General features: G+C 44.5%; 1 protein-coding gene across 5 annotated transcripts in view; it reads left to right on the top strand.

Moving 5' to 3' along the window:
• szt2 (SZT2 subunit of KICSTOR complex) overlaps positions 1 to 27355 on the top strand; it is a 46368-nt gene that overhangs the window by 6470 nt on the left and 12543 nt on the right. For 2 of the 5 annotated variants that reach the window (XM_029828932.1, XM_029828928.1), the window contains exons 10-60: positions 37 to 268; positions 386 to 515; positions 1017 to 1162; positions 1253 to 1405; positions 1669 to 1783; positions 1917 to 2122; positions 2454 to 2690; positions 3328 to 3406; positions 3498 to 3589; positions 3685 to 3853; positions 3924 to 4041; positions 4238 to 4351; positions 4437 to 4640; positions 4737 to 4834; positions 5003 to 5141; positions 5213 to 5533; positions 5607 to 5814; positions 6603 to 6647; positions 7211 to 7338; positions 7688 to 7958; positions 8064 to 8223; positions 8309 to 8401; positions 8539 to 8617; positions 8716 to 9006; positions 9320 to 9455; positions 9710 to 9826; positions 9901 to 9970; positions 10356 to 10541; positions 10743 to 10970; positions 11211 to 11454; positions 12195 to 12269; positions 12577 to 12715; positions 12909 to 13026; positions 13388 to 13508; positions 15022 to 15174; positions 15296 to 15398; positions 15534 to 15648; positions 16061 to 16148; positions 16795 to 16913; positions 17046 to 17210; positions 17792 to 17876; positions 21930 to 22109; positions 22299 to 22490; positions 23247 to 23446; positions 23746 to 23915; positions 24014 to 24111; positions 24214 to 24346; positions 24920 to 25050; positions 25435 to 25482; positions 26011 to 26132; positions 26259 to 26444. In XM_029828932.1, the coding sequence (XP_029684792.1) occupies positions 37 to 268; positions 386 to 515; positions 1017 to 1162; positions 1253 to 1405; positions 1669 to 1783; positions 1917 to 2122; positions 2454 to 2690; positions 3328 to 3406; positions 3498 to 3589; positions 3685 to 3853; positions 3924 to 4041; positions 4238 to 4351; positions 4437 to 4640; positions 4737 to 4834; positions 5003 to 5141; positions 5213 to 5533; positions 5607 to 5814; positions 6603 to 6647; positions 7211 to 7338; positions 7688 to 7958; positions 8064 to 8223; positions 8309 to 8401; positions 8539 to 8617; positions 8716 to 9006; positions 9320 to 9455; positions 9710 to 9826; positions 9901 to 9970; positions 10356 to 10541; positions 10743 to 10970; positions 11211 to 11454; positions 12195 to 12269; positions 12577 to 12715; positions 12909 to 13026; positions 13388 to 13508; positions 15022 to 15174; positions 15296 to 15398; positions 15534 to 15648; positions 16061 to 16148; positions 16795 to 16913; positions 17046 to 17210; positions 17792 to 17876; positions 21930 to 22109; positions 22299 to 22490; positions 23247 to 23446; positions 23746 to 23915; positions 24014 to 24111; positions 24214 to 24346; positions 24920 to 25050; positions 25435 to 25482; positions 26011 to 26132; positions 26259 to 26444 (7550 nt within the window). The remainder of the gene's footprint in view (positions 1 to 36; positions 269 to 385; positions 516 to 1016; positions 1163 to 1252; positions 1406 to 1668; positions 1784 to 1916; positions 2123 to 2453; positions 2691 to 3327; positions 3407 to 3497; positions 3590 to 3684; positions 3854 to 3923; positions 4042 to 4237; positions 4352 to 4436; positions 4641 to 4736; positions 4835 to 5002; positions 5142 to 5212; positions 5534 to 5606; positions 5815 to 6602; positions 6648 to 7210; positions 7339 to 7687; positions 7959 to 8063; positions 8224 to 8308; positions 8402 to 8538; positions 8618 to 8715; positions 9007 to 9319; positions 9456 to 9709; positions 9827 to 9900; positions 9971 to 10355; positions 10542 to 10742; positions 10971 to 11210; positions 11455 to 12194; positions 12270 to 12576; positions 12716 to 12908; positions 13027 to 13387; positions 13509 to 15021; positions 15175 to 15295; positions 15399 to 15533; positions 15649 to 16060; positions 16149 to 16794; positions 16914 to 17045; positions 17211 to 17791; positions 17877 to 21929; positions 22110 to 22298; positions 22491 to 23246; positions 23447 to 23745; positions 23916 to 24013; positions 24112 to 24213; positions 24347 to 24919; positions 25051 to 25434; positions 25483 to 26010; positions 26133 to 26258; positions 26445 to 27355) is intronic. The other 3 variants (XM_029828929.1, XM_029828930.1, XM_029828931.1) reach the window with 3 other exon arrangements.

The raw sequence follows: 27355 nt of genomic DNA, 5'->3' as shown, positions 1-27355 counted from the left end.
GAAAGGTTGCTTCAAATTTTTTCCTTCTTATTGAAGGTGGGTCTCAGCTGGAGGTGAAGCTGGTGTTGCTGTGGAAACACAACATGCACATCGAGTACTTGGCAGCTGCTTCATGGCCTTTGGACTCCACAAAGAGGACGACCAGGGTGGAGGTCACAATGGAGGGGAGCTATGACATTCTGCACGACATCAGCTGCACCCAGAGGAAACCCATCACCAGCCCGTACCGCACCTCTGTCATCAGACGCTTCTGGAACACGCTGCAAAGGTCCCGGACCAGAGACTCTTCTCATGCCTCCACTGTGTTGAATACAACCTCACGATTCATTGAAGAGAGAATTGACTAAAGAGAGAATTGACTAAAATTCCATGTTTGCTCTTTCAGTATCAACCAAACCGACCAGATGTTGGTGCACCTTCAGTCCTTCAATTCACTTCCAGAGAATTACATGATTCCTGAGAGTACCAAAAATGGAGTTCCTCTGTTCTACATCCCACCTGGATCAACAACTCCGGTACTGTTGCTGCTCACCACGTGGAAAAGCTCAGTTTAAAACAGTGTGTCAACAACAAAACTGTTGTGTTTAGCTGTGTGGTTGCTGAAGAAATGAATGAAAAGTCTATCTGTGTATTGGTGGATACGCTCAGCTTAATAACAGTGCATCATGAGGGCAGCAGAGCAATTCAGTCAGACTGACTGATGCTGGTTTTAAACAGTCTAGACTCTTTCCTATCCAAACAGACACATCTCCGGTGATTGACAAATACTCTTAATACATGGGAAAACCTCATTTTGGCTATTTTAGAGCTTTACTGACAGATCATTGAAGCGACATGTAAAAGATGTTTGAGGAAAGAATGAGAAAAGTACATTCAAAGATGCAGGAGATTCTCATAAGCAGCTGTGAGAATTGTCTACTAGTAGATAAAATAGGACAAAGCCCTTTATGTTTCTAATTGCTGCTATTGTTTTGGATACCTCACCTTCCTTCAGCTGACCATCTCCTTCTCCTCAGGTTCTTTCATTACAGCACAATGGATCCAAAGACTCAGCTCAGTCCCAGTTTGCTTCTTACTGGAAACCTATCCTCTCCATGGATGCCAATTTCTGGCAGAGATGGCTGCACATGCATCGTATCACTATAATCCTTGAACATGACATGTGAGGACAACATGTTTATTAGCGATCATTATAAAATCACTCGTAGCATCCTCGTTGATAGTTGACTAGTCCATCATTTTCTTGGATTAGGCCCGTCCCCAAACACCTGCACATTGCCGGGAACAATGGCAGGTACAGCACCATCCAGTGTCGCATCTCCCACTCAGCCCTCACATCTTTGCTGAGGGACTGGAGCAACTTTGTGCTGGTGGAGGGTTACTCATATGTCAAACTCATTTACAGGTGAGCAGTTTGTGTTAATTATATTTTTATAAATTTCATGATGGATAAATGTTTGCAATTTCTCTCAGTTTTACTCATAATTCCTCATTTTAAGACAGGAAAAGACACATTTCTTATATTAATTATGTTTTTCCCAGTATGTATATGCTCATACACCCAAATGCTTGCTTATTCATATTTTTTTTTACATGTCCAGTAGCTTTCATATGATGAATCTATTTGAATGGAACCGAGGTAAACTTCTCCACATCATGTCCCCACAGCCCTGCAGATCAGGCTCCCATGTCCTTCTACTTGGTTCGTCTCATCTCCAAGACGCCCTGCATGGTCCTGCGTCTTGGCTTCCCGATTGGAACTTCAGCCCACACACGGAACAAGGTGTCTATTTAGTCACTCATATCAGTGCTCTGGCTGCATATTGTGCATTTATTTATCATGAAGCGTAGTTTTATATGGAGCCTTAAGTAATCGTGAGTTGATGTTATTTGTAACACTTTGTTTTCTACCTCAGATTGTTGACGAGCTGCGTGAACAGATCCTCAAACTTCGCTTCCCTCACCGTGTTCAGAACAAAGAAACCACCCCCAAAGCCAAGAGGAAAGCTGTGGCTCATCCATCTCCATCCAAATCTCCATCCCTCCCTGTTACCAAGTCAGCACTGTCAGACAGACCTTGTGTGGTGGTGCTCAACAAACCTTTGGAGAAGCTGCTCATAAGGTAAGAGAGCTGAGAGACGATCACAGATATTTAGAGTAGATTAGTTTTGCACTGGCTTTTTCTATGGCACAAGTCAGCCTGTGACACAGACATGGAAACCGGGTGCCTGTTAGTGCTTGATGGCAATACTAAACTATTAGTCCTGTCAGCAGCTTCTCTTTTACTATTCAAGCATGGTAAGGTTCTGCCATTCACTGGAATGTTAAAAATATCTGGACAGGAATCAGAACCGAATCGTAGTCATTAATCGGACCCATTGGTAACTGCAGGCTTTCAGATATCACTCATATGACATCTGTATTAACATTTCAATGGGGTGGTTGTGTTTGAGGTATGAGAAGCTGCCGCTAGACTTCAGGACTCCATTCATCTTCAGCATGGAGAGCTTCCCTCAGCCGTCCAGCAGCTGTGGCCCCCTCAGCGTGGCAGCCAGTCGGACAGCTTCCTCCACGCTGGCGTCGCTGTCACGTTACTTCCTGCACCAGCGCTGGGTGTGGGCGGTGCACGGGAGCCAGGGGACAGCGGTGGCCATGCAGGCCGTAGCTCACATTCTGTCTATGCTGTCTGAGTGAGTTGGCATGTTGTCAGAGTATGTTTGTGAACATAAATCTGTGATCGAAAATGGAAATGCCGAGATGTGACCGGTGAAGGGTTAATGCTCGATTTATCCTCAATATTTGTGTAAAATGCAGAAAGTGACTGAAATTCAAACCTTAATTGAGCAGAAAATCTGTCCCTTAAGTTGAAACAACCTATGAGACTTCATCCTCCTGGAATAACAAATGTTGGTAAAATCAGATGTGGACACATTAAACTGGGACACCACAAATTCCTCCAAGCGTGCGTTAAACAGTCCTCAAGGAGGTGAAACCAGCCGAGGCATCGAGAGCAGGAGAGAATTGACAAACCCTTTTATCACCGCAAAAGTGAATCAGATTAGAAACGGTCCTGTGTGTCCACTCATAATAGAATGATCTGAACTTGTATGTGATTATTATGAGAAAATATACGAATAAACAGGAGGACCGTCAGTACCTTTTAAAGCCATTTTCAAAAATGTAAACGTGATGTTTGAGTTGGTTATTTCACAATTTTTCTTTGGGTTTGTCTTGAGACTACACAGATGTTTTTCCTCAATGATTACGCAACTATTCAGTTAAATGTGAAGCTTTGTGAGAGTTGTTTGTGTGTCCATGCGTCTGCAGGATTCGGCTCTCCGAAGGTTTTCACTTTGCGGGGAGCGGAGAGGGAATCGTCAACATGGTGATTGAGCTGCCGATGAGGGTAAAGGAAGACCAGCACTTCCGATTCCTCTTGGACCTTTCAGTTCTTGTTGTCATCGCTGTAAGGAAGGATGCTGCGTTTGTGTTTTCAGGGAATGTCGGGCGTGGATGCAGACAGAGAGAGTCACTCTTGCATCGTTCAGTATATCCTGTTTCCACCTCATTCTGCTTCTATGAAGGACAGGTAAGAAGGTTGGCTCTGCTCTGAGCTCGGATGTTGTGTCCTGACGTCAGAAGAATCCTATTTCAAAGAGGTTGTTTTCTTTCATTGGACTTAAGCTTTTCCACTGATGACGACAACGACACTGAGGTGGAGGCTGTAGATGTAGACACAGAGCTGAACCTTGTGACTGAGTGCTGGGTGGAACCACAGAATGGCTTCGTGACGAACTGCACGGACCAGCGTCGCTACTTCCAGGGCCTCAAGTACCAGGAGGTCCCTCAAGCAGTACGTACAGCTGTGTGGACATTTAAGAAGCTTTTTGTGATTGATAAAGTTGATCCATGTTGTTTTGCAGATCTTTCCCAGAGATCTGGCCTGTATGTCCACCATGATGACCTTTGAGTATTTGAGCCAATTGTGCCAGAATAAAGAGCAAGTTTTCTCTCAACCGGGTGGACCCAAAGACTCGAGAGGTGAACAAAATGCTCTCCAGAACCTACAACTGGAAACATATGTTTTACAATAGAAAAACAGACAATAATTGTGAATAAAAATGAACAGAATTTAAAAAAAAAACAGGGTTGATGAGGATGAACTTTCTACAATTGTTCCTTTCCCAACCTCTGTCCTGCATCATCTATTACTGTCCCCAATCCTCTGTTTATGCAGCAGAAGCTGTGGTCTCTGAGGACGGAATTCACATGGTTCCTTTTCAGTTTGACCTCATTCAGCTGCTGCCAAAATGTCAGCAGGTGGAGCTCTTCTTCCTCACTTTCAGCACAGGTATCACACGCGTCTGGGTTTCTAAGCAGCAACTGATGACGATTTAGAGTTATGTAATTATTCTTTCATTTCTTTCCTTTTCAAGTGGTGCAGCCCGAGGAGCAACTTCACAACACTTCCTGTCTGCCCAATGAGCTCCTGCTCAACCTCCTCCACAACAGCCTTGAGCATGAGCTGAACGACAGAGAAATCCCATTAGCCTACAGCGACCACAGTGCCTTCATGCACCACATCTTAGAGCGTGAACGTGATGGCAACGTTGCCCCGTTCTCCTTACCTGTGATTAAAGGTCAGCCTGGTCCCATCATATGCTCTTGTATGCACAATTGATCACACCCACATTAATCAGCCTTGCAAATATCTGCTGGTTTTATTTGTTTGACAGAGGAGTGTGTGAAGCCTGCAGACAGGCAGGACAATATGACATCATTTCACACCAGCTGCAGCAGCAAAGAGGTGATGGGATCCACCAGCACTTTACAGGTAATCCCTCCCTGTTTGAAGAACTCATGTTTGAAGAACTATGTAATATGCACTTAAAATCCAGCAGTGGCAACAGACTTTTTAAATAAGGATTATTTGTATGAACTGCATCCTAAAGCAAATGTGTAGGACTGTCGGTGTTGCAGACGTACTCTCCTGTCATCACAGAGCTTTAGTAATGCAGATCTTGTGGATGAAGAGCCCTTCCTTGGGGAGAGAAGCAGTGTTGTACCTCAGTGGAGGTGCTATGCTAAGTTCATCAGCTGCCAGCAGATTCTCCTCACTTTCCTCCCTGCTTCCTTCACAGGTAAACTTTAACGTCTATTTGAAACCAAATTCTAACAGGGTAGGAACATTAAATCTGGATGTTTGAAACAGATATTCTAAAGCTGATGGCGTCAGGGCTGGAGGCTGAGCAGAGTAACCTCAGCGTGCAGGAGGATGATACTCTGACTCCAAGCAACAAGTCCCAGACTACTTCCTTGTCGGGTTCCACCAGTGGAATGGAAAGGTCAGAGTCTGGCCTCAGTCTGGCCGGTAAACTGAGGAGGAGCTCCAGCAGTGGCCACTTTACAGCCAGGTCTCCTGTGCTGTCACCACAGTCTGAAGGCCAGACAGGCCTGGCTGACCCTCTCGGGCCTGACCAAGACAGCTGGGACCACAAAGTGTCAGAGACAGAGACGGGCACCTCAGAATCTGGTCAGTGTGTTCTGTTTATAGATGAGCTCAGTCTTTGCTTGGGAAGAAAAGTTTTTGAATTTTGTTTTTTCAGATGTTGGGGAAAGAGAGGGGGTGCAGTTCTCTGAACCACAGAGGGCAGAATTCCACCTCAACTTCAGCAGGCAGGTTTCTCAACAGAGCACCACTGAGGGCACTCAGCTCCACTGCCCAGTCTACATCTACGACTGTTCTTTTGAACAGCTGAAGGAGCAGCTGGTGCATCCCAACTCCAGTCACCAACCCAGGGACATCTTTTTCAGGTGAGAGAAAGAAACCAGCTTCCGTTCACAGTTACAGACAGTCTACATTTGCATTTCAAGGTCAGTCCTGAGACGTGGGTCTGCGACATCATGCCGCTGTTGAGGTTGAGTCCAACAGGTGGGGCTGGAAGCACATTGTGGCTGTCAGATATCAGGAAAATTCAGTGAGAACCTTGAGAACCTCGGTCAGAGCCCAGTTTCTATATCTACGGCCATATGATGCCCTGGCTTCTCTTCATTTAAATGTTGCCTTTACCTATTTCCTATGGTTCTTGAGGGTTATGCCTTATGGACTATAGGTCCATATAGTCTTTTGTCTAGTTTTGATAGCTTAATGTGCATTGCTCTGAAGTTCTGACTTAAGTCTTATTCAGCTCCTGATCTACGACTATAACACCGGAGTGTCTCATGTATATAAAGCTGATTTTACACATGGCAGCAGTTTACCAGCAGAGCCTGAATTTAATACTTTAGTTCCAGTGTTCAGGGAGCTCAATTTTTTTTATCATGTATTGGCAACCAAAGTGAATATAGCGTTTTACCGTACATATCCTGCTGAATACGTCTGGAGGATGTCAAGTTCATTCGGATGACACATGATGGAGCCTATTTTCTTTGCTCACCACCTTTGGGTTTAGCAAGTTCTCCAGGCTCTTGGTGGGTTTATGTTGTCAGTTGCCGCAGCAGCTGTGGGCCTGACATGGCCTGTGGAGTGTGTTTAAAGTCATTCAGTCTTTTACATCCATGTAACATGAGTGTCTTTGGCTATCTTTCTACTCGGGGTACAGAGCTCAAGATGCTGCATCCTGGGAGATAAATCAGCAGAAGTTCAGGTACTGCTGCTCGGTTCTCCTTCTGAGCGCTCCTTTCTTCTCTGCTGAGATGCTGCTCAGCTTCGGGGGCTTGTTTTTCAGATGTTTGATTTTTGTTTCCTCTGGGAAAACTTTTTTTCGCCAATCCCAGCCGTTCAATCAACCACCTTCTTCCTTCTGGTCTGCTTCTACCTGCAGGCTCTTGCATCCTACAATTTTTGCAGTGCAATAGCAGAGTTTGGGTTTATTTTCTGCCATTTCCTGTTGCTGGTATTAGCTTTATTTCCTCGTTTCTGTGTTTCGGAATACTCTGATCTGCTAGCTGCAGTGTTGCTGCTGAGACTGTTTTACTGTACTTGTCAACACCATGCCTTCACTGATGTGACCAGTGTCCTGTCTGTCTGACTTGATTGGTTAGAACCCTTGAGAGGGTGGGGGGGGGTCCAGGATTGTTGGCTATTTACAATGACTGTACTGTGGAGATCTGCGTAAAAAAATGCCTTGGGATGTGATTAACTGTATACTCCTTTGAGAGTGCAGATAAACTTACTGTACATTGAGTATGTATTTCCTGTTTATGGCAGGTCGCTCTCTCTGGACCGCAGCAGTCCTTCACCTTGGTCTGATCTCCTGGCTCAGCCTCACAAACACAAGGAGCTGGCCAACTACTGCAGCCTTTTGCAAGAACATTACCACCAGAACTTTGTTAAAGGTGACGTCCATCCTCCAGCACATCCTTACAAGCTCTTCTTCATCGGTGTTGGTCTGTAATAGCCAGCCTGTAGGTTCATGGATGTGGCACTGAGATTTAGTCACGTAGGCATCTGATGCCTTGCTCAAACGAAAAGCTCTGTGTGGACCCATCTGGAGAGTGTTGACACATTTTCTCTAGGGCTATGTGAAGTTATAGACATCGTTTTACAAGTTCTGGGAAATAGTTCTACAAAACATGATTCACAAATCACATAATTCAAGCAAATAAACAGGCGGACTAGCTTGTAATATAAAGGAATAGAGTGCGTAATGTATGTATGTATGTGTTCCCTGTGTGTGATGGACAGGCGTGTACCGCAGCTTGCAGCAGTCTTGCAACATCAGTTCCCCAGATGTCCTGATGGCCTTGGACTACTGTGAAGAGTCCTTGCAAGAGATAGATGTCACCTCTTTCCTCAACACCCTCTGTGGACATATCAGGGTTTTCAGGGAACATGGTGGTGCTGCCCAGTGTAGCAGCGACTACCCCACTCCTTTCAAACGCTCTACCACCTTCGTAATTGGAGACAGTGAGGAGGAGAAGCCTGAGGAGAGGCCTACCATCACCTCCTCATCCAGGTATTAATATGATATTGTGTGTGTGGTCATAGACCCATGAGGTGTGTATTGGCTGTCGTCATTCTCGTATCTGTCTGTGATTGAAGTTAATATTTCTGGCTCTAGTGTTGAAATGGAGGACACGAGTGAAGAATCTGGAAAGAAGCCTTTTGACTCAGGTGGGGATCAGGAGACCAAGACATCAAAGCATTTAGACTTCCCTCTGAAGCTGTTGCAGATACAGCCACAATGTGAGGTGTACCCAGACCTGCATAAAATAATCCAGGTAGGATCGTGGCTGGGGAAATGGCCCTGGGGCTAATCAAGATCCAATAGCACAATAAGTTGGGATCCTTGTGTTCCTTTGACAGGATAAGTTCACGGATGTCTTCTCACAGTACTTCAGACCAGTGCCATCTAATCCACATTACTACTTCTATTGCCCTTTGTCATCCAAAAAAGACGTGAGTCCACAATTTGTTTTGTTTTCCTCCATTCAGAAGATCCGAAATAAGATCTCTACATGGAAAATGAAATGGCGTAACATACACAGCAAAATTCAATGAAGCCAATGATCGTTCATACATCTTTGCCCTGGCAGGACGACTCAGAGGACGGTGAGATGAGCAGGAGGGCGACTGAGGAGATGCTAATGGAGGCAGAGCCATCTACTGAGGATGGTGAGATATTTGAATCGATTTAAGAAATCAATCAGTTCGGTGTATTGGTTTTGCGTTTGACAACAAGCTGACTGGTGATGTTGATGTCTTGTGAGCAGAAAACCTGTCGAGCTGTGGCATCATGACGGAGAGCGACACAGACCTGGTGGTGGAGTACGAAGATCGCCAAGGGCCCTGCTCCCACATTGAGGGAGAAGACCGTTCTATGTCTGACTCCAACACGGTCAACCAGGACCAGGACTCCTTCAGCATCCTTGATGGGGATTCTCTGCTGGACGCTGAAGGTCCACAAATGGACTTGCCTCCGCTCTTTGTTCATGTCACCTGTTCAGTCAATGTGAAAAGTTGCCATGGCTCCATGCCAGTACGAACCCTGCCTACCTGCCTCGGTAAGTCCTGCCCTGCCGTCATCACAGGAACACCTAAGACATTCATATCTCACCTATTTTGCCTATATTTTAATACGGGACTGGAAGGACTTGGACTTCACATCCATTATTCACCGCTTGCTCCCTGCTTGTTTGGTTTTCACTGTATCTGTTTATTTAGTGGAAGGTGACCGTGAGTGTCCAGAAAGGCATCTATCAATAAACTGCATTATTACTGTTAGCATTATTAGTAGTAATAGTTGTAGTATTATACTGGATCCAGCCTATAAGCAAATGAAAACAGCAGTGCTTATTGTGGAGGTTGTTCTTGCAGGTGAGGTCATTTCCTGTTTGGAAAACGCTGCAGCATTACAGCGTTTGAATCTGAACGAGCTTTCGGTGACAATGGATCTGTTTGTCCTCACACTGCCTGTGGAGATTGAGGTCATGGCCGACTTTCACCATAACAGGTTAAAATGATCTCCCTATGCATCATTAAAAGATTTTTATTTCTTTTTTTATTTGAGTTGATGTTGGATAGAATTTTGGGATCAAGAGGAAAAGGTGTGCCATCAGAGAAAACCATGAAAATTTTAATCTTTCATCCTTAATAAATGATATTTACCGTAATCAATACATAAATGTCAACAGCTCCATTTTTGTGTGAGGCCTAAATTTAAAGTGCAAGGTTGACGCTGAGCCCTGATGAGCTGTGTGTGTGCAGGTATACTTCAGAGAGTAGCATCTCGCTCAACCGCTCACCTGGGCAACCCTCCTCCTACCGCTCTGATGAGGAGCTGATGGCAGCGTTGGACAGTCTGAGAGGATCTGGTGCAGATGGGTAAACTTTGTTCACACATTTCTAAACTGTTCAGCTGCCATCGGCTTCACGGCACTTCTTTCTTCTGATATCAGGGTCTCTTGTGATCCCTTATCAAAACTTCCACTTCCGCACAAGTTGGCAATTCTGGCTACAATGGATGAGGTGAGTAGGCAGCATCTATGGAAATGTCAAATCACAGAAGAGACACAACATCTAAATGCATACAAACTATCATTATGTGAAGAAGAGAGCAAATAAATGTGTGAAAGCCAACATCAAGGGGTTGAGCCCAAGATGTGGTGATAACATTATTGTGCTGAAGACAATGACACAAACTGTTGACCCAAATCCACATTTTGTGCCTGAGTTTATTTGAGGGATGAACTGTTTGAAAGGTCATCATTAACTTTTGCCCTGGAGCCCACACTCCTGTGTCCTTCGGGGCTGAAGGCTGTACACACACACACACACGCACACACACACACACACACACACACACACACACACACACACACATAGTAAGGATGATTTGCTGCCTGTCTTCAAGATCCGCTGGATGCTTGAAGACCAGATTGTTTCGGCGCTGCTTCACTCCGGGACTGTCTCCTCGGCAACACTGCAGAAAGTGGCTGCACATATCGTGCATTCGAGCGGTCGACCGCACTGTCACTCTGAAGACGTCCCACTGCAGTTTGTGTTTGGACCTGAGCAATCACTGGAGAAATTCAGAGAGGCATGAACACACACCCACACATTGGTAGTTTTACTGATGGACTGACCTGGGCATCATGGGGTCTTTTTGTCTGCTTGTGCAAGTGATAAATGTACATACGTGACAAGTAAATACTGTTTTTGATATATGTGACAGGTCAGATGTCAGTGATCCTTCAGTATTGCACATAAGCTGATTATTTTAATGTTTTGCATCCTGCAGGAGTTTCGCAGGATATCATTATGTGGCTATGTGCTGAATGCCGAACAGGACAACTTCTACTTCATGTCCCTGAGTAGACATCACCCCCAGAGGATCCAAGCCAGCAGGAGGCTGTCCAAACCTGCCACAGCCCTCCAAACAGCCGACCCCTGCAGCTCTGGAGGACGGGTAGAGGAGGCGATGCTGGAGAAGGAGGTGGAGTTTCAGCCACTGGAGGCAGATAGTGAGGTCAGACTAAAATATGTGTTGGTAACGATTCGTGTCCAAAGACACAAACACCTGTCTAAGTCTATAGTATGCTTGCTAATTTTAGCTTGTCTATTTTTTAATCTCTGTGACTGTTACAATAGTGAAAGTCCCTCAGAAGCACAGCTGCTGTTCCACAAGTTCTCTACAAACTTAGCCACATTTAGTCCAGCTTCCTCATTCTCTTATTTATCTTTAATCTTGACTTTTCTTCTTTTGCAGAGTGAAAACAAGATGTCTGCCACCACTGCTGCCGAAGCTCCCGGAGACACGTCTCCAGAAACCGGAGAGTCGGTCAGAGCTGTGAAGCCTGACGCAGATTCACTGAATTCGCTCGGCGCAGATGGGGACAAAGGTCAGGCCAGCAGTCCTCCGCTCCTCCCTGAACGCTGCACAGAGGCAGTTTCACCCCCCAAGACCCCAGTCAGTGCCAGCCTGGCTGAGTCCACACAGTCAGCCTCTCACAGTGAGTCAGGAACATAACTAATGAAAAGCATGAATTGAACTCTCCTGAGGTGGTCCACTGATAATACCACATTTCCAAAGGTTTACCACTATTTAACTCTTTATACCAGTAGTGATATTATTGTAATTCACAGGTTTAGAGGAACATTTTAATAAACTTTCTAGTCTCTGTTGGACTCTGAATGAAAGTATGAAGTTGGGTAAATGAAAATGCTAAACTTTGATTCAGTTTCAGTAGACATGTGAGACAAACGATTTCCTAGATAGGAATTTGAGTTTTCTGCATGTTTTTGTGCGAGAATAACTCAATGTGTTAACTTTTGGATATGACCACAGTTGGTCAACACCAGAGAGATCGTGTGTTACTGGAGTATATGACAGGTGATGCACATGGAGAGACAGAGTTTAAATGCACTACTAAGAGTGAAATATTCACCAACTGTACAGTTTATGATATAGTAAAAGTATTTCAATTGACATGGTACATTTGCAATGTTTGGTAAATAAAAGTGTTTTTACTTACTTTTCTCTGTTAATGATTCTACTTCTGTTGCAACAACAGTCTAGTATATGGGAAAGACAAAAAAATACAATTAATATTTATCAAATTGTACATTATTTGGTACATTTGTTTTCACTGCCATTTCTATGTGAACACACATTTTTGATTTAGTTGTTTCTTGTGTTCAGGAAAAAACTGTATGATGTGTAAAATTTAAAAAATCCATTCTCCATCATCAGGCTGTGGCAAACTCAGACCCAGCAGAGTTCAAAGTGTCGTCTCCAGCCAAGGGAGCCTGGACTCGGATATGCAGGGTAAGTTCTATGTGCAGGACGAGAGGTTTGGAAGTTTGATGATTGGCTAAAATGTGATACTAATCACATCATACAGCCAGAAACTATAAGAGAGAATGAGTTGTGACTGTTGGTGATTCTAGCTATAAAGGCTCGGAAAAACTGTCCTTGACCAAAAGTTCCAAGATGTTCTAGTCATCGTACGATGTGCACACACTCAGTAGACTATACTGAGAAACAACAACTGGAAGAGCTCCACAAAGCTGCAGTGGGGTGAATCAAAAGCCTCCTCATGGAAGCGGATCTGACTTTTCTGCTTATGTTGAAGGTTATGATGGTGGCAGCAGTGAGTCGGAGTGTGAGAGTCCAACCTTAGATGAACAGGAGTGTCAGTCACCACTGATGCCTGAATTCTGGCTGATTGTTAAGATCCACCAGGACCGAGTCAAAGTCTACTCCCATTCCAGGTCAGGCATTCCACAGAAAATACTGTTCCAGTCTGTCACATGGAGCCACTGTTGAGGACTCCAGAGGTTGTGTCAGACCTCTTCTTGGATTCTATTTTTGTTGATAACTTCTACATTTTCAAAACAGATATTGTTTAATCTGTCCAGAAAAGATTCAACGTTCACATTTATTGTGGTTGTTTGTGGTTCCCAGGTGCTTTACTGTTCAGGATATGGAGAAGAAAGACAACGATCAGGAGCTGCCAGAGTCTTTACAGTTGCACCAACTGGTGGTGAGGAAGATCGGTGAAATCTGCAGAATAGTGAATCAGGTAACCATTACGGTGCTCCACAAACTACAGTCCAAAACCATTTAAAAAGAAAAGGCTCCCACTAAAAGGGAAGCAAACTACTGTCTCTGATAACACCGAAGAATAGGAGTTACACTTTAAAATAACACTTTTTGTGATAGGAGACATAAAAACCAGGAGGGGAAACTGGTGCTGCTAACTATAATATTGTGTAAACTAGTGACGTTAATGTTGCTCAAAGTTCTTCAAACTCCCAATTCAGTTTACTTCAGTCATGATGTTGAAGTCAGTAACCAAAGGTTGTTTTTCATTCTTTCAATTGAGCTGAATGTACAAATGTTTGTGTGTTATTCCTTGTGTGCGTGCGTGTGTGTATGTGTAGCGTATGCTGCTGCAGGACCTCCACGATAGTCATGTGTGTAACTCTCTGCTGGTAGCTGAGAGTGAAGAGGACATCTGGAAAACGGAGTCAGTCTACAGGAAGAGACTCAACACCTCTGATGGTGAGCAGATACAGAAAAGCTGAAGTGACGAGCAGTCGTTCTGTAAACGTGCGCGGCTCCTAGCGTAGCGCGAGCACAGGGTGAATGTTGGGTGGTGTACAGACACAGTGGCAAGAAAAGTATGTGAACCTTTGGGAAGTTCATGATTTTCTAAATTCTTTGGTCATAAAATGTGGCCTGATCACAGTCCTAGGCTGCGGAAACACTAGAGGATTAACAGTGGAGGTGATGGAGGTTGGGCAAGTAATCACCAACAAGCCCACTCACTCTCGGGTGTGTTCCCAGTTAGACCAAGTATAGGTCTCAAACAATAAACACATAAAAGTGACTACTCTGATGTCGAGATGATGTCGTTTGTCGAGAACGGCCATAAAAATCTTTTGCTGGTGGGAAAAGTAAGCGAACCATTTTGAGTCCTCTGTGGCAGCAGTGACCTCAGCCAGGTGCTTCCTGTATCTGAGGATCAGACCTGCACGTGTTCAGGAGGAATTTCAGCTCATTCTTCCTGACACAGCTGCTTCACTCATTCTCAGGTGTTTGGCTCTCTTCAGGCCGTTCCTGAGCGTCTCTGTCGCTGAGGTCTGAGCAGTGAGTTGGCGCCTCCTAAAGGCGGAGTTTGTTCTTCTGAAGTCATCTGTCTTTCTGCTCTTTTGGCTCTTTCCTCATCGTGGGGAAGACTCTGAGCAGGCCCTGGTGCAGCAAAGCTGAGGTGCTGAGGTTTGCTCCACTCTGCTTCAGGGTTTGGATGATGGTTTCCTGAGGATAAGCAGCGACCTCTTCTGCCTGCGTAGTCTTAATCTCTTCTAAAGCCACTGTGGAGTGCTGATGTGCTCTTCTGCAAACTCTTTTGCAGCAATGCTCTTCCCAGTTTTGTAATCTGTGTTGAGCTCTTAAAGTCATCTTAATTTGGGGCCACTTGTTGGTAGCAGCGGTCCTAAAGTGTCTACATTTGTTAGGTTTCTGGCCTAAATGCCTTTATAAAGTCACTTTCTACTTTCTTTTGGCAAGGCTCACATGTTTGTGTGCAGAGCAAGGTCAAAAGCTTTGAGTGTTTTTTTAATCAATTGAAGTGGCTCTGGTCCACCTCCAAACTTATTTTCTGAACAAGCCTCCAGGCAAACTAACACCTGACTGCTCTCAGCTTTAATGAGGTGATTAACATGGGTTTTGAGAGTTGTTTTTCAAGAAAGACATGAAAAATCTAGAATTTTAGGCACACCATATATTTGTTAATGTCTTTGACTAAGATGCCAATCAGACATTTGATGACAAATGCTGAAAACCATGAAATTCCTAAACTCCACCTATGTTCTCCTCCCGCTTTATGACAGGAAAGCCCAGAGAAAACTGTCCTCGTCGTAGTGTCATAGTTGGCTTCCATCCGTTGCCCCGATCAGTTGTTAATTAGTTTCCGAGTCTCCCAAAGGGGAGCCGCGTCAGAACACGTATGCGTCAGAGCATTGAGCCATTGAGTTGATTTCAGATCCTGCCGGTGGTTCCATGTGTTACACAGATTACAACACAGAAGAGAGTTACCAGGCCCGAGATTACCTGGCAGCCACCATGCAGTTCATGCCAGGACATTTCTCCTGTGATGTGGTGTGGAGCACAATCATCCATGTCCACCCTCGGCTCAAGATGGGACCCAACATGGGGGTATCCAGAGGTGAGAGACACCGCCTGGATCCTTCCTGATCTGTTTGAGGAAGGATGACTTTAAGTGATAAACAGAGTCTCAAAGGTACGACAAACTACTCTGTGGCAACGTTGTGTTTTGTGTTCGGCAGCGATCCAGGCTCTCCGCTCCGTGCTCAACTCTTTCTCCGTGGTCAACAGGAAGAACATGTTTGTGTACCAGGAGCGTACCACTAAATCAGTCTTCTATCTCAGGTTGTTGCTTCTAATCAGGTTGAGTTTATCATCAACAGGATTGATTTTAAGACAGACAGAATCACTGCAGCCAATTGCAGAAGATAACCGCGCTAGCTTTGACCTTTGACCTTTTGTGACTGTGACCTTTTTCAGACTGTGTGAAACGTCACAAACAGGGAAGTATGCTGACATGGATGGAAATCTCAATATGGCTCGCTCTATTGGGCTCGCAAGGAGTCAGGAGCCCTTCATCTCAGATGATCTCATGGTAAGTGAGCAGTGGGTTCCCATTCACCTGCACCAGTGGCGTTCACCACTGCTTTGTTCCGTCACATGTCACCTTTGAACACGTTTAATCCGTGCCACGCTCCGAAGCTGTGGCCACATATGAGCCAGTTAGATGTCAACCAAATGATCTCAAGGACCATAATGATGATGCAGCGTGTGTTACTGGGTTTCTTTCCACAATAAATATGCACCCAAATTTGATGTTTTTAGCCATTCAATGGAACTTACGCTGATCATTTGTGATCTATTTTAGCAGTTTCTGTCTCATATATTGGACAGAAATATTTATTGTTTTTGGTGAGTTAAGGTGAACCCAGTTACAGACACCTGTTTCTGCAGCGCTGGTGTGTGAGACAGCTTCTGATGCCTGAATGTTCCGACTGAATTCTCAGGGCTCCAAATCTTCAATGGAAAACTCTCGGCCAGTTGGACAAGTAGACAAGCACATCTTGCTTCTGGTGCACGGAGTAGGAAACGCAGGTAAGAGTTAATAAATGTGAGACAGAACACGATGGTGCTGGAGGAACACATGGAAGAGATGATTGTATCGTTTTTGTGGCAGAACTATTGTAGGTGGAGATCATCACTCATGAGGAGTCCTGACCACAGAGTCAAGCATTTCCTTTAGTTTACTGCCACAGGTTGGCCAAAGATTAATGAAAGGTTCAATGAGCCACGTTATTTTACAGTCACAGTCCTTATTTACAAAGTTGGAGCATTTCATAAATCAGTAGTTTAAAATCAATACATGATTTGTTTACTCATTTAAAAGCTGTTAATGCATTTAAACTGTTTCACTGTCTCCCTGTAACTGTGTCACTCTGGTGTTATGACCTTGGATTGGTGGATGGCTGGCATGTATCCATCCATCCATTCATACACGCACAGTGTGCGACACCTCTTTCTCTCTTTATGAAAAAAACAAACCTCCTAGAAGTTCTTTTGTATTAACAATTTACCGGACTCATTGAAATGGCTCCCAGAAGTATCTCGTTATGTGCAGCGTAGGAGATGTCGTTTTATTGATTTGGTAGAAAAAAATATCGCCCAACCAGTGAGTAAATGAGTGAGACGCTCATTTGGTGTACTTGTGTTAGTGAAGTATCGATCTTCATCCTTTCAATAGGTCCAGAAATTACTGATGAGCTGGTCAAGGTGCTGCGTAAACGTCTGGACGAGACCACCTTGGACATAATCACAGTGATGCTGGTCAGAAACTGCAAGCTGACACCAGCTGATGTGGATGTAGGTTGACTATTATAAAGGACCTACACACAGATGTGTGAAGCACCTGTATACTACCACTACTCAGGGAAAAGCTGTCATGCTGTTGAAAATGACCTCACAAATATTCTCTACCTCACCTTGTTTCTTCAGTTCATCCAGCCAGCAGGTTCTCCTGCCACTGAGGTGATGATGTTCAGCCTTCCTCACCACTGTTTCCCCTGCCTTCCTGCTGTTTCCCACTACCTCAGGCAGAACCTCCTCATCTTTCTGCATGTGCCAAAGTACACAGACAGCAACACTGCACACCACTTCAAGGTAACATCTCCATAAATCTGGAGCAGGTCAGGAAGCAGAATATCACTCTTTTCACCTGCTTGCTTGAGCCTTGGGCCTCCCTCCAAGCAGCTAGTTTGAGGGTTAACCAGGTCATTTGTTTGCTGGGGTTTTGCAGTAGCTCACATGGTCGTCTGTGCAGATGTTAATGTTGACTTTGTTGTTTTTGGTCTCCAAATTTCTCCTAACTATTCCCTCTCAGGACTTCGGGATGCACCATATTTCCCTTTTAGGGTGAAATAATGTTGTTCCTCAAAAGAATGGGAAGTTCTTACGTAGGTGTACTGGACAACGATTGTTACACAGGGAAAAATAGGGTTATAACAAGCTAAACAGCCAGTGGGTTAATTCCTTCATGTTCATTGAGTTGATTGAATTACAATAATTGTAATTCAATTAACACACTGGCTGTGATGACGTGCCTTTTGGTGTCATAAGTGACGATTTTGTTTTTAAAATGTGTTATTCAAGCAACTTAGGTGACAGTAGCAGGGCCTGAAACAGTCGTTGGACATGGCGGAGTCAGGACCGTCTGAAATGACCACAATTTCCTCTGTCCACAGCCCTACTTCCACCTGAGCAGTGACGTGGCCGATGGTGACATCTACCTCTACAATAAACCTGGGGGTCAGGGAACAGGAGGCAAAGGTAGTCCTGTCCCGTCCCGTCCCGTCCTGTCCCGTCCCGTCCCGTCCCGTCCTGTCCTGTCCTGTCCTGTCCTGTCTCTCTGTCTGTTTCTCTGTCTCTGTTTTTGTGAAGAGCAATGCTGCAGATGAGTTCTTAATTCTTAATGAACTTGTGAGAATTCCAGTGGCTCTGTGGATCAGCCTCTTATATATCTGCACGATGAAGAGCAGCTATGAGCAATGCTCAGAGGATTTTTGTCTCAACAGTGCAAAAATATTGGGAAGATTAAAAACAGATAAAAGCTAATCGAAATTGTGATTTCAAATGTTGTGTTCATGAAAGAGCATTGAGAGCTTATTTCTGCAGCTCGTGAGTCCGACTCAGCCCTGATGGATAATTTATTCATGCTAAACCTGTGTGGGCTCCTGACGGCCCACTTAAAAGATCAAACCAGGAACAAAGCTGTGTGAGCGTTCAGGTGTTGATGCTCAGTCAAAGATCAAACATGTGTTGTCCTTCGCTTTAGCACTTAGGCAGGACTCCAATGTGGAGGTTCTAACGGTTATTCTCCAACTTTGTACCAAAAATCAATCCAGGTAGGAAAAGATTTTAATATCATCAGGCAGAATTGGGTCAAAACTCCCAGCAACATAATCCAAAAATGAGATAATCCAAAGAAGACAAGTGGAACGCTGGGCTCTTTTACCAGTAGGCAGTCGGGCACAGAAGAGAAGGAGGCTTGGGTCAGGAGGGGGGCAACCAGAACCAGATGAGACACGGGGGGCGGGTTGTCAGGTTGAGAAAGTGAGGACGAGACAGCAACACAACTGAGAACCAATAAAACACCCACAACAGAAAGAGCTGAACACGTTCTACATCTTCGAACAGATGACTGCATATCTGTGAAAGCTAAAGTACGGTAGATGGTTTACAACAGTGGTTTCAGTGACATGGAAAGAGTTGGTCATCCTGGTCCAAATAACTGCTGAAGCCAACAGTTGAGCGAGATGAAACCGTCTCCAAAAGGTCCCAACAATCAGCAGCCCTGGGTTCCTCTCAGCAGCTGTCTAGAACCTTGAAGATGAAAATGATGGGCGTCCACCGCAGGAGAAGACTGTAAGTAGACAGACCTGCACAAATAGGAGCTTCATGGAAGAGTCATGAGAAGAAAACCTCCCCTGCATCCTCACCACCACACCCAACATCAGAAGTTTGCTAAAGAAGATCCAGACAAGCCTGAAGCATTTAGGAATCAAGTCCAGTCTCCTGACCTAAACCTCATTGGACATCTGAGGACAGACCTGAGAGGAGCAGACGGCCCAGGAACCTGACAGAACTGAAGACTTTGGTGAGGAAGAATGGAGCAAAATCCCTCCAACAAGACCTGAAAGACTCTTGTATTAATCAATTATCTGTTATGAATAGCTTAAAATAGTGTATAGAAAAACGATTGCCATGATCATCTCACAAATATTATATCAATAGTTTTGATGAAATGGACATTAGTCATCTAAAACACAGGCTTCCTCTGGAGACATAAACATAACCCTCAAGATGGGTTAGACCGGAGCGGGAGCCTCAAGGCTCCACTAAGAGATGCAGTTCTGCATTAATCTCCTTTACATTGGAGTAAACAGATCGACAAGCCTGCTTCAGACTTAAAACACAACAGCTCCACGCTGGTTCATCTTTTCTGTATTTTCTTTTAAATTTACTTCTTTAAAATGGTGAATGTGGTGACTGGATTCATCAGCTTGCTTCTTGCTCTAGAATTTGCAACATCTCCTCAACTACTTTGGTTCTTCTGATTCTGCAGCAGAAAATACTGCAGTTATGGAATGTTTCCTGATCTGCTGCTGTCTGAACTTCATCTCTTATCTGATACAGTCCCATCTGTCTAATGTTTGCTACAACTACCAGCAGGATTTTAAAGAACTCTTTGCTTTCAGGAACCGTGTTGAGGGTAAGATGAGATGAACCCTTCTCCAGCGTCTTTTTATTTCTTGTCTGTGTGGATTCAGAAGGACACCCACTGATAAATAGATTTATCACACATAAAATGAACTATTCAAAGGCTTTATTTGTTTTGCTCTTGCTGATGATGTGGGCAAGTGACTCAACTGCCGGCTCATCAGGCCACAAAAAGGAACAAAACGGAACAAACCGTCCTTACAATTGCTGACCCGAAGAGCTGACCAGTTTTTGAATGGTGGGTAGTTGGCTCTGTAGTAGCTGCTGCATCCAAGCTTAGCAATACTACTGCTTAGCTAAATAAAGATAAATAAAGGCTTCAGCACATCACTCTGTTTTATTACTCTATTACTGTTGCTTGTAGTAGCAGTACTAGTAGTAGTAGCAGCAGCAGCTGCAGTAGTTGAACGTGACTCCAGATCCCTTGTTATTCGTTATCTTGGGTTATCAGGTCAAACTATGAGTTTGGGTTTTTATAAATGATACTTTTCAGCTCAACTCAGGCTAAAATGAAAATCTTCCTCTCAATGTGAAAAGGAAAAGTCCTGCAGAGGTTTTCTGGAAAAAGAGCTATTGATACAACCGTTGTGCTCTTCTCTGGGTGTCCCTATTGTTGACCCAGGTACCATGAGGGAGCTGGTTCAGCAACTCTTCCATCCTTCTCAGTTTAAAGGTACCACTTTCCTTCTGACCTCATAGAGACGAGGACAGCTGCTGGTGGCTGCTCTGCTCTGGTCCAAGCCCCTTTGATCTGATGGCTTTTTAGGTTTTTCATTCATTAAAGAATCCATTAATGTGGTATAATTTAATTTTTTATTATTGTTGTTATTATTTGTAGTTCTTCAAATCCTTTTGATGAAGAGCGTTTGGACACATTTGCCTGTTGAACATGGATGTCCGGCGTGCACGGGGCTGTTTGTTGGTGTTTGAGTTGGTCTTTCTTTACTCCCTGTGTGAATGAGCCTTGCTGTTGTTGCTGTTGTTGCTGCTGCTGCTCTGCTGCTGCTCTGCTGCTGCTGTTGTTGCTGCTGCTCTTCTGCTGCTGTTGTTGTTGCTGCTCTGTTGTTGCTGTTGTAGCTGCTGCTGCCTCAGGAAAGGTGCAGTCATTCAAGATGTCCCTGTGTCCAAATGTGAAATAATTATAAGCTGTACCAACATTTCAAGGTCTATTGAGGATCACGTTTCTGTTGTGGCCCGTCAACCAAGCTGCTGATACGAACAGATTTATCTTTCTCTCTCGGTGTTTTATCTCATTTGAAACAAATGCATCTTTTGCCTGTTTTATTGTGTTCAAGTTGATGAACGTGTACTTGAAACTCCCTGATCTTGTTTATTTTCTATATCTTTTGATATTGGTTTTAATTGTTTGGTTACGGAGCTGCAGCCGCTGATGATGGAGCCCTAATGTGAATTAAATAAAATCTCCTCCAGCTAATCTAGTGCTGGGAGCACATTTATGAAGCCATAGCTGCATCTTGTATGTTTAATAGTCTTCTAGATAAGCTGGTAGAAGCTGATGAGTGTGTTGGACTGAAGGCCTTTTCACTGGTGGCGTCAGTGCTGCTGCTGCTCTCACTCAGCTGCTTTCTACAGAACCCTTCAGCGTGGCTGAGTCCAGCATGGTTATCATTCTCTTCATCACTCTCTCTTTCTCTTGCTCTCCCTTTTATCAGCTTTTGATCAACGTGTCATTTCCTGCGACTGACCAGTGATTACAATACAGTATTACAATGATGACGCAGACAGAAGCACCGTGTTCGGTTCTTCTTCTTCTTTAAGAGAACTTCCTCTTGACAGGAGGAGGAATGTAAACCAGAACATACAGATTGTACAGTTCTTCACATTACTGCTCAGCATTCTTTAAACGGTGGCCCATTAATATAGTTAGAGCTGGACTTCATGAAATAAGATAGTTGGTGTAAGTGTTGAGTCTTAACTGCAGAATGTTCTTATTATGGCATGAAGAAATGAAGCTGAGTCGACCTGTGAACAGATGAGTTTCATGTCTGAAGGTTTCACCAAGTTAGAAATGACTGACTTTGGTTTTGGAGGTTCGTCAGAGTATTTAGGTCTTCATGTTAGCATATTTCTCCATTCTCCCAGGTATCGCATGCATTGCTCTGTCATTTGTGGACCCCCATGGATGTCCTCTTCAGGGTCCAGCCCAGGATTACACTGACGTGCAGAGGTCAGAGATCTGTACCTCCCTGTTTCATCCACACCAGTTTGATGAGTTGACCAGTGTGAGTAAAGTCGACTCCATCAGCAGCAGCTCAGCCGCAGGTAAACACAACTGCTCAACCTCTTCTGCTAAACATCATAGGCTCGTAGCTTCGTTTTGTTGACTAGCATTGCTTTTGTGTACCAGTAGGTGATTTTTATGAGTCAGCGTCTTGGCTTCGTTCTCATTTAACAATAAAAACTCACAGGTTGTTATAAAAGCCATTTTGAGCCTGACTGCTGTTTCTGCAGAGTCCAAGCTCTTTGTGCGGTTTGACATCTGGGAACAAGGCAACGTCAGCTCCCTGCAGCTAAGCGACAAACTACAGGGGGCGCTGCGGCACGCTCTGTGTGACGTTTTAATGGAAATAAAGGTCCTACCAAATCCTTTGTGCGTGGGTGGAACGCGCCTAGCAACAAGACCCCCACCAGAAGAAGCTAAAGGTGAGTTTATAGTTTAATATCCACTTGAGTTTTTGTGTGTTTTACATCTAAATTTACTAGAACACCAATTCTGACCTCATAATGATAATGAGTGAGGCGGAGTCCAAACGGCTGGGATGTCGCCTGGGGTTAAAAAGGTCTGGGTCAAGTGTGGAGGGACCAGAGCAACCTGGTGAGAATTATGCTAATGAGAGATGGGAATAAGGGATCATTGGAATGTTACTGCACCAGTGACCCTGGACAGCGGCCACATACCCCTATGTGGGACCAATAGATTCTTCCTAACACATTATAAAAATCATCAAAAGCCATTTAAGGAGAAGAGGTTGGGAAACCTTTGATGTGAAGCAGTGTGGACTGTTGCCACGGAGACCACGCAGCTCCAGCAGATCCCAGGAACAGGATCCAGGAGGGCGCAGTGCTGGGAACAGCTCCAGGACCTCTGGAAGAGGAACCCAGCTATGAGAAGTCTGCTTTTACAGCCGCAATTTCTGTTGTGTTTGTTGTGTATGACTTAGACTGTTAACCCCTCACACTCCGCAGGACATATTGTGCTCAAAACTGAAACCTTTATCATTTGAAACCTCTAAGAGCTTAAGTCCAGGGTTCAAAATCTGTGGAAAGATCAGCTGACAGGCTTCATGTCACCACATATTTCCCTCATGTTTGTCTAGTTTTATGTTGAGAAATGACAGTATACAGTGGTCATAATTGTGCGGAATGTTTAGGCAGTTTCCTTCTAAATCATGTCTTCAGGTTTAATAAGTCCTTTGCCTGAGGTGAAAGAAGTCAAGGACAGCCCCAGACAGCGCAGTGGCTCACGGGTCTTCAGGCACAGCCCGTCCCAGATCAGCCTGAGCCAAGCTGGTGGAGGAACCATCGTGATGGGGAGCAACGCAGCCGAGTCCACCACACCCACCAACAAGAGCACTCGTCGGAGTTTCTGGGATATACTGGTATTATTTCCACGAGTGCTGTGATCAGTGATTATCACACATCCACTACAGAATGTGGCTAGTTTGCAACAATCAGTTCAGCAGGTTTAAAGGGTCTACATGTAGATACATATGCATCATCTACCTTTCCTTATGTAATATTCTGACCCTTATGCAAGTATTTAGAATGAAATGCAGGTTAGGAGTCTATTACATTGCCACGTTCAGGAGCTGGATCTGTGGTAGCTTCTCCTGGCTTCACTGCTGTTAGTTTCTGTTTTCTGTGTCTGACCTGCACATGTTCTTTACTGCTGCTGCAGAGTAAACCAGAGAGTTCTGAGCTCGTGAGCCCAAAGACCACGGATGACATAGTGCAGGAAAAGGGTGAGGAGGGCCAGCGAGCAGCGAGACGAAGACACAAGACAGAGAATGTTAAACAACAGTGGAGTCAAGACAAAGCTATGGCTGTGGAGCTGGAGCAGGCCCAGAGGTGTGTTCGAACAGAGGCTGCGTGGAGCTCGGCTTTAACCTGCTTTGGTCAAAAGTGCAAAAGGGAATCAGGAATTGTGGGTATTTTTTGTTCTATAGGAAAGAAATTTCTCAGCTGGAGGAAGGAGATGTTGGAACCCTTCACCCTATTTTCCAGCTTACCTGCTACCAGTGGATTACTTACATGGAAAAGCTTGGCAAGTTGAAGTTGATTCTCAGTTATTTAATGGTTTAGTGAAACCCTTTATCTGAGCTGAGTCCCACCTGGTGTCAGTGACTTACCTTTGTTCTCTGAACAGGCTGCCCATCCATCCAGCAATGCACTGCCGACATTGCTGCTCAGTTCCTTCTGCCCTGCATCCTGGCAGAGATTGTGAATCTGGTCAGTTCGTTGGCCTGTGATACAACAGTGAAGGCGTTTGAGAGGAGGAAGTGAGTCCAAATGATTTTCATTTGGCTTAGATTTGAAAACTTCTCTAAACTCTTCAGAGTTCTGCACTCACACTAGGGCCAGTTGTTCCGTGCCAGGCTGAAGCCCCTGATTCCTCAAGCACAGATTCCTCCATCAGCACATTGATATACGACCTGAGAACATGGCTCACGTGCACCTCTTCTGTCCCCTTCTGTTGCCCTCACATGAGCCAGAAATCCTTTCCCTTTAGAGGGAAAGAGTACTCAAGTGCAGCAGGGTTTGCTAGTGTGAGCGTGCCCTGAGAGTACCGCCTGGGTCATTAAAGATCTTTTTGTAAGGAGTTTTCTCTACAAATAATCATCAGCAGCGGTTTGGTCAGTCTTCAGTTTTAGCGTGGACCATCTAGGCTGGGGTCAGAACCACTGATACATCTCATTATCACTATAAAATAAGAATGAAAACCCAGGAAATCCACTCAGCCTCCGGAAGAGTGTTCAGATTACTGAAGTCACTTTAGGAATATTTTTATAATAAACATCTGTCAGGATTTTAGACGAGCGTTTCTGCATTTAAACTTATCTAAATTTTCGCAGGCGTCCTGAAGCGGCAGAGGTTTTCGAACCTTTTCCTCTTGGCCAGAACTTCAGCCAGCCTCCAGACACTTCCAGGAGCTTCATCCTCATTGGCCGTAACTTCCAGCAGTGGCACTGCAGCACAGAGCAGGGTAACTATCTACAGCATCTTCGCCCAGACCGAATAAATCAAGTCAAAGTGAACATGAAACACTACTTTTATTAGCACACTACCGAGAAGTTGTTTTAGCCGTTTAGGATGTTGCAGAATGGGTTGTGATCAGCTGTTCATCCAGAGCCTAAACAGTTTGATGTTAGCATGTCGTTTTAACTGTAGTTGTAGACAAACTTGCCTGAGCATGAGCTTCCAACGTGAGTCGCCTCGCAGCTTAAATCTGTCTTTGTTTTGTGTCTGTGCTTTTAGCCGACTAATAGCTGTTAGTTTTGGAAGTGCGTTGTGCTTCCACCACCTTCACTGTGCTGAGCTGTCTGTCTCACTGTCCATGCTGTCTGTCTCATCTCTGTTTGCCCTCCAGAAGAGAGATCAGATGAGGAAAACAGCCCAGTGCTAAATAGGTTTACACGTAAGTTTTCCCTTCAGCTCTGATGCTGATGGGACACTTTAACTGTTTCTTTGCATAGAACTCCCCATAAATAAGTACCTGAAGAATCTATGTTATCTAGCTATGTTGTTTGCTAATACAGAAGGGTGTTTGGCAGAATGATTCACAGCAGGAGTTTTGGAATGAACCTGACTTTTGGACCTGTTTAGCTCCATTTCTCAGTGCTGCTGTCGTTCTGCTGAACTCAGCTGCAACTCTAGTTATTCTTTCTTTATGAACTAAATAAAATCAAAGTTTTTATCAAAACTTGTAGTATTTGAAATCTGACAACAACCCCTTTTTTCTGTGATTCTAATCATGTTTGACACAAATCCACACCTCCATGCTACCACAAGCTCTACTCACACATACTAATTGTTTTCAGTGGTAGTAACCCTCCTGTTGATTGTTAGAGATCAGATGTACAGAACTGTTTAAGTGGGTTATAAAAAGTTCCTGTGTGAACATGCTGAACTTCAGTTAAACGCTGACTTTCTTCCTCCGCAACAGCTCATAAGGGCTTCCAGCGTTTCGATGCTCTTGAAACCAGTGATTGGACTGGTTCCAGCAAAGCAAGGGCAGGTCTGGCTCCCCGTCAGAGATTTGTCTTCATCAGCATCCAGGAGAAAAAGGTGAATTGGCCACATGTTGTCTGTATCTTCAGTCCCTTTGGTACCTTTTAACTGAATCGTGCACTTTGAGGACAGTAATTAACCATTTTTTAGGGTCTCTACTCACCTTTGACCTTGTTGTCTCAGGTGACCCTGTACAGTTATAACTGGTCCGTGGACCTGGGCACAGCTTTGAACCGGGACCTTGTTCGCCTGGTGAAGTGGCAAAATGCCAGAGCTCACGTTGTTCACTGTCTGCTCAACCAGAAGATGGGCCTTTTCCATCACCACTGCTTTTCTGATGCTCCCATCCATGAAATGGAATCCAAACAGGTAAAGACCAGCATCAGCTTGTCCACATCTCAACACGCAGCAGGTTATATACAGCTGCTGTGGCCTGAGGATCAGTTCCAAGCTCATCTTCATCTGAAAGGCTGAGAAAAGCCTGCAAGAATTTTATTTTTGTATGGTAAAATGGTAAAACAAGAGGTCACATCCGAAGGTTCTTATTACCTATAGAGACAGAGAGATGGAGCGATCTGGTGTCCTCTCTCCTTCAGATAACAGCCTCCAATGATGGTGCTGGTACCTGCCTCTCTGGTGCAGACACCAACGTCATGCCTCTCTCACTGCTAGCATATATTCTAGAGAACCTGTGATGTGGTGATAGTTGCAATATTGCAGTATTTTAGAGGCAAAAAAGAGGCCACTTGTTCACATAGGATTCATAGTCAAATTAGACTTCTCAGGTCTCTGTCGGTGCCCACAGATCTGACCAGTTTTACACGTTAAATTCATCATCATGTTGGTAAAAAAAATCACTTTTTTGTCAATTTTGTTCAACTCTCTAATATCAAACTAATCTGTGCATAAAGATGTGCACGCAACAGCAGTTTGGAGTTTGGTCCATTTTGTTATGCTTAAGTTATTTTCGTGTTAATCAAATTTGCCTCCAGAAAGACTCCCTGAGCCAAGAATAAGTGCATGCACACAGGGAGAGTGGGGGTAGGGGGGCTTGGACAGGGTCAGCAGCTGATTTTGACCCGCGGTGGTCCCAGCGGGTCAGTCTGGCCATGGCAGCGTGAAGAATGCAACATTGTTCAAGTTGAATTACAATGATTGAAACGGCTGAAGAACGCCACACATTTATTGTTGATCCCCGTGGAGATTTATCAGAACCTAGAGACCACAGATGCCCCTGTGTCCTCACGTTCGCCCTCACGGTCGGTTACAAGCTCAAAGAC

Source organism: Takifugu rubripes, chromosome 20 (genome assembly GCF_901000725.2).
Source record: "Takifugu rubripes chromosome 20, fTakRub1.2, whole genome shotgun sequence".
Classification (NCBI taxonomy): Eukaryota; Metazoa; Chordata; class Actinopteri; order Tetraodontiformes; family Tetraodontidae; genus Takifugu; species Takifugu rubripes.
This window is presented reverse-complemented; position numbering and strand designations above follow the sequence as displayed.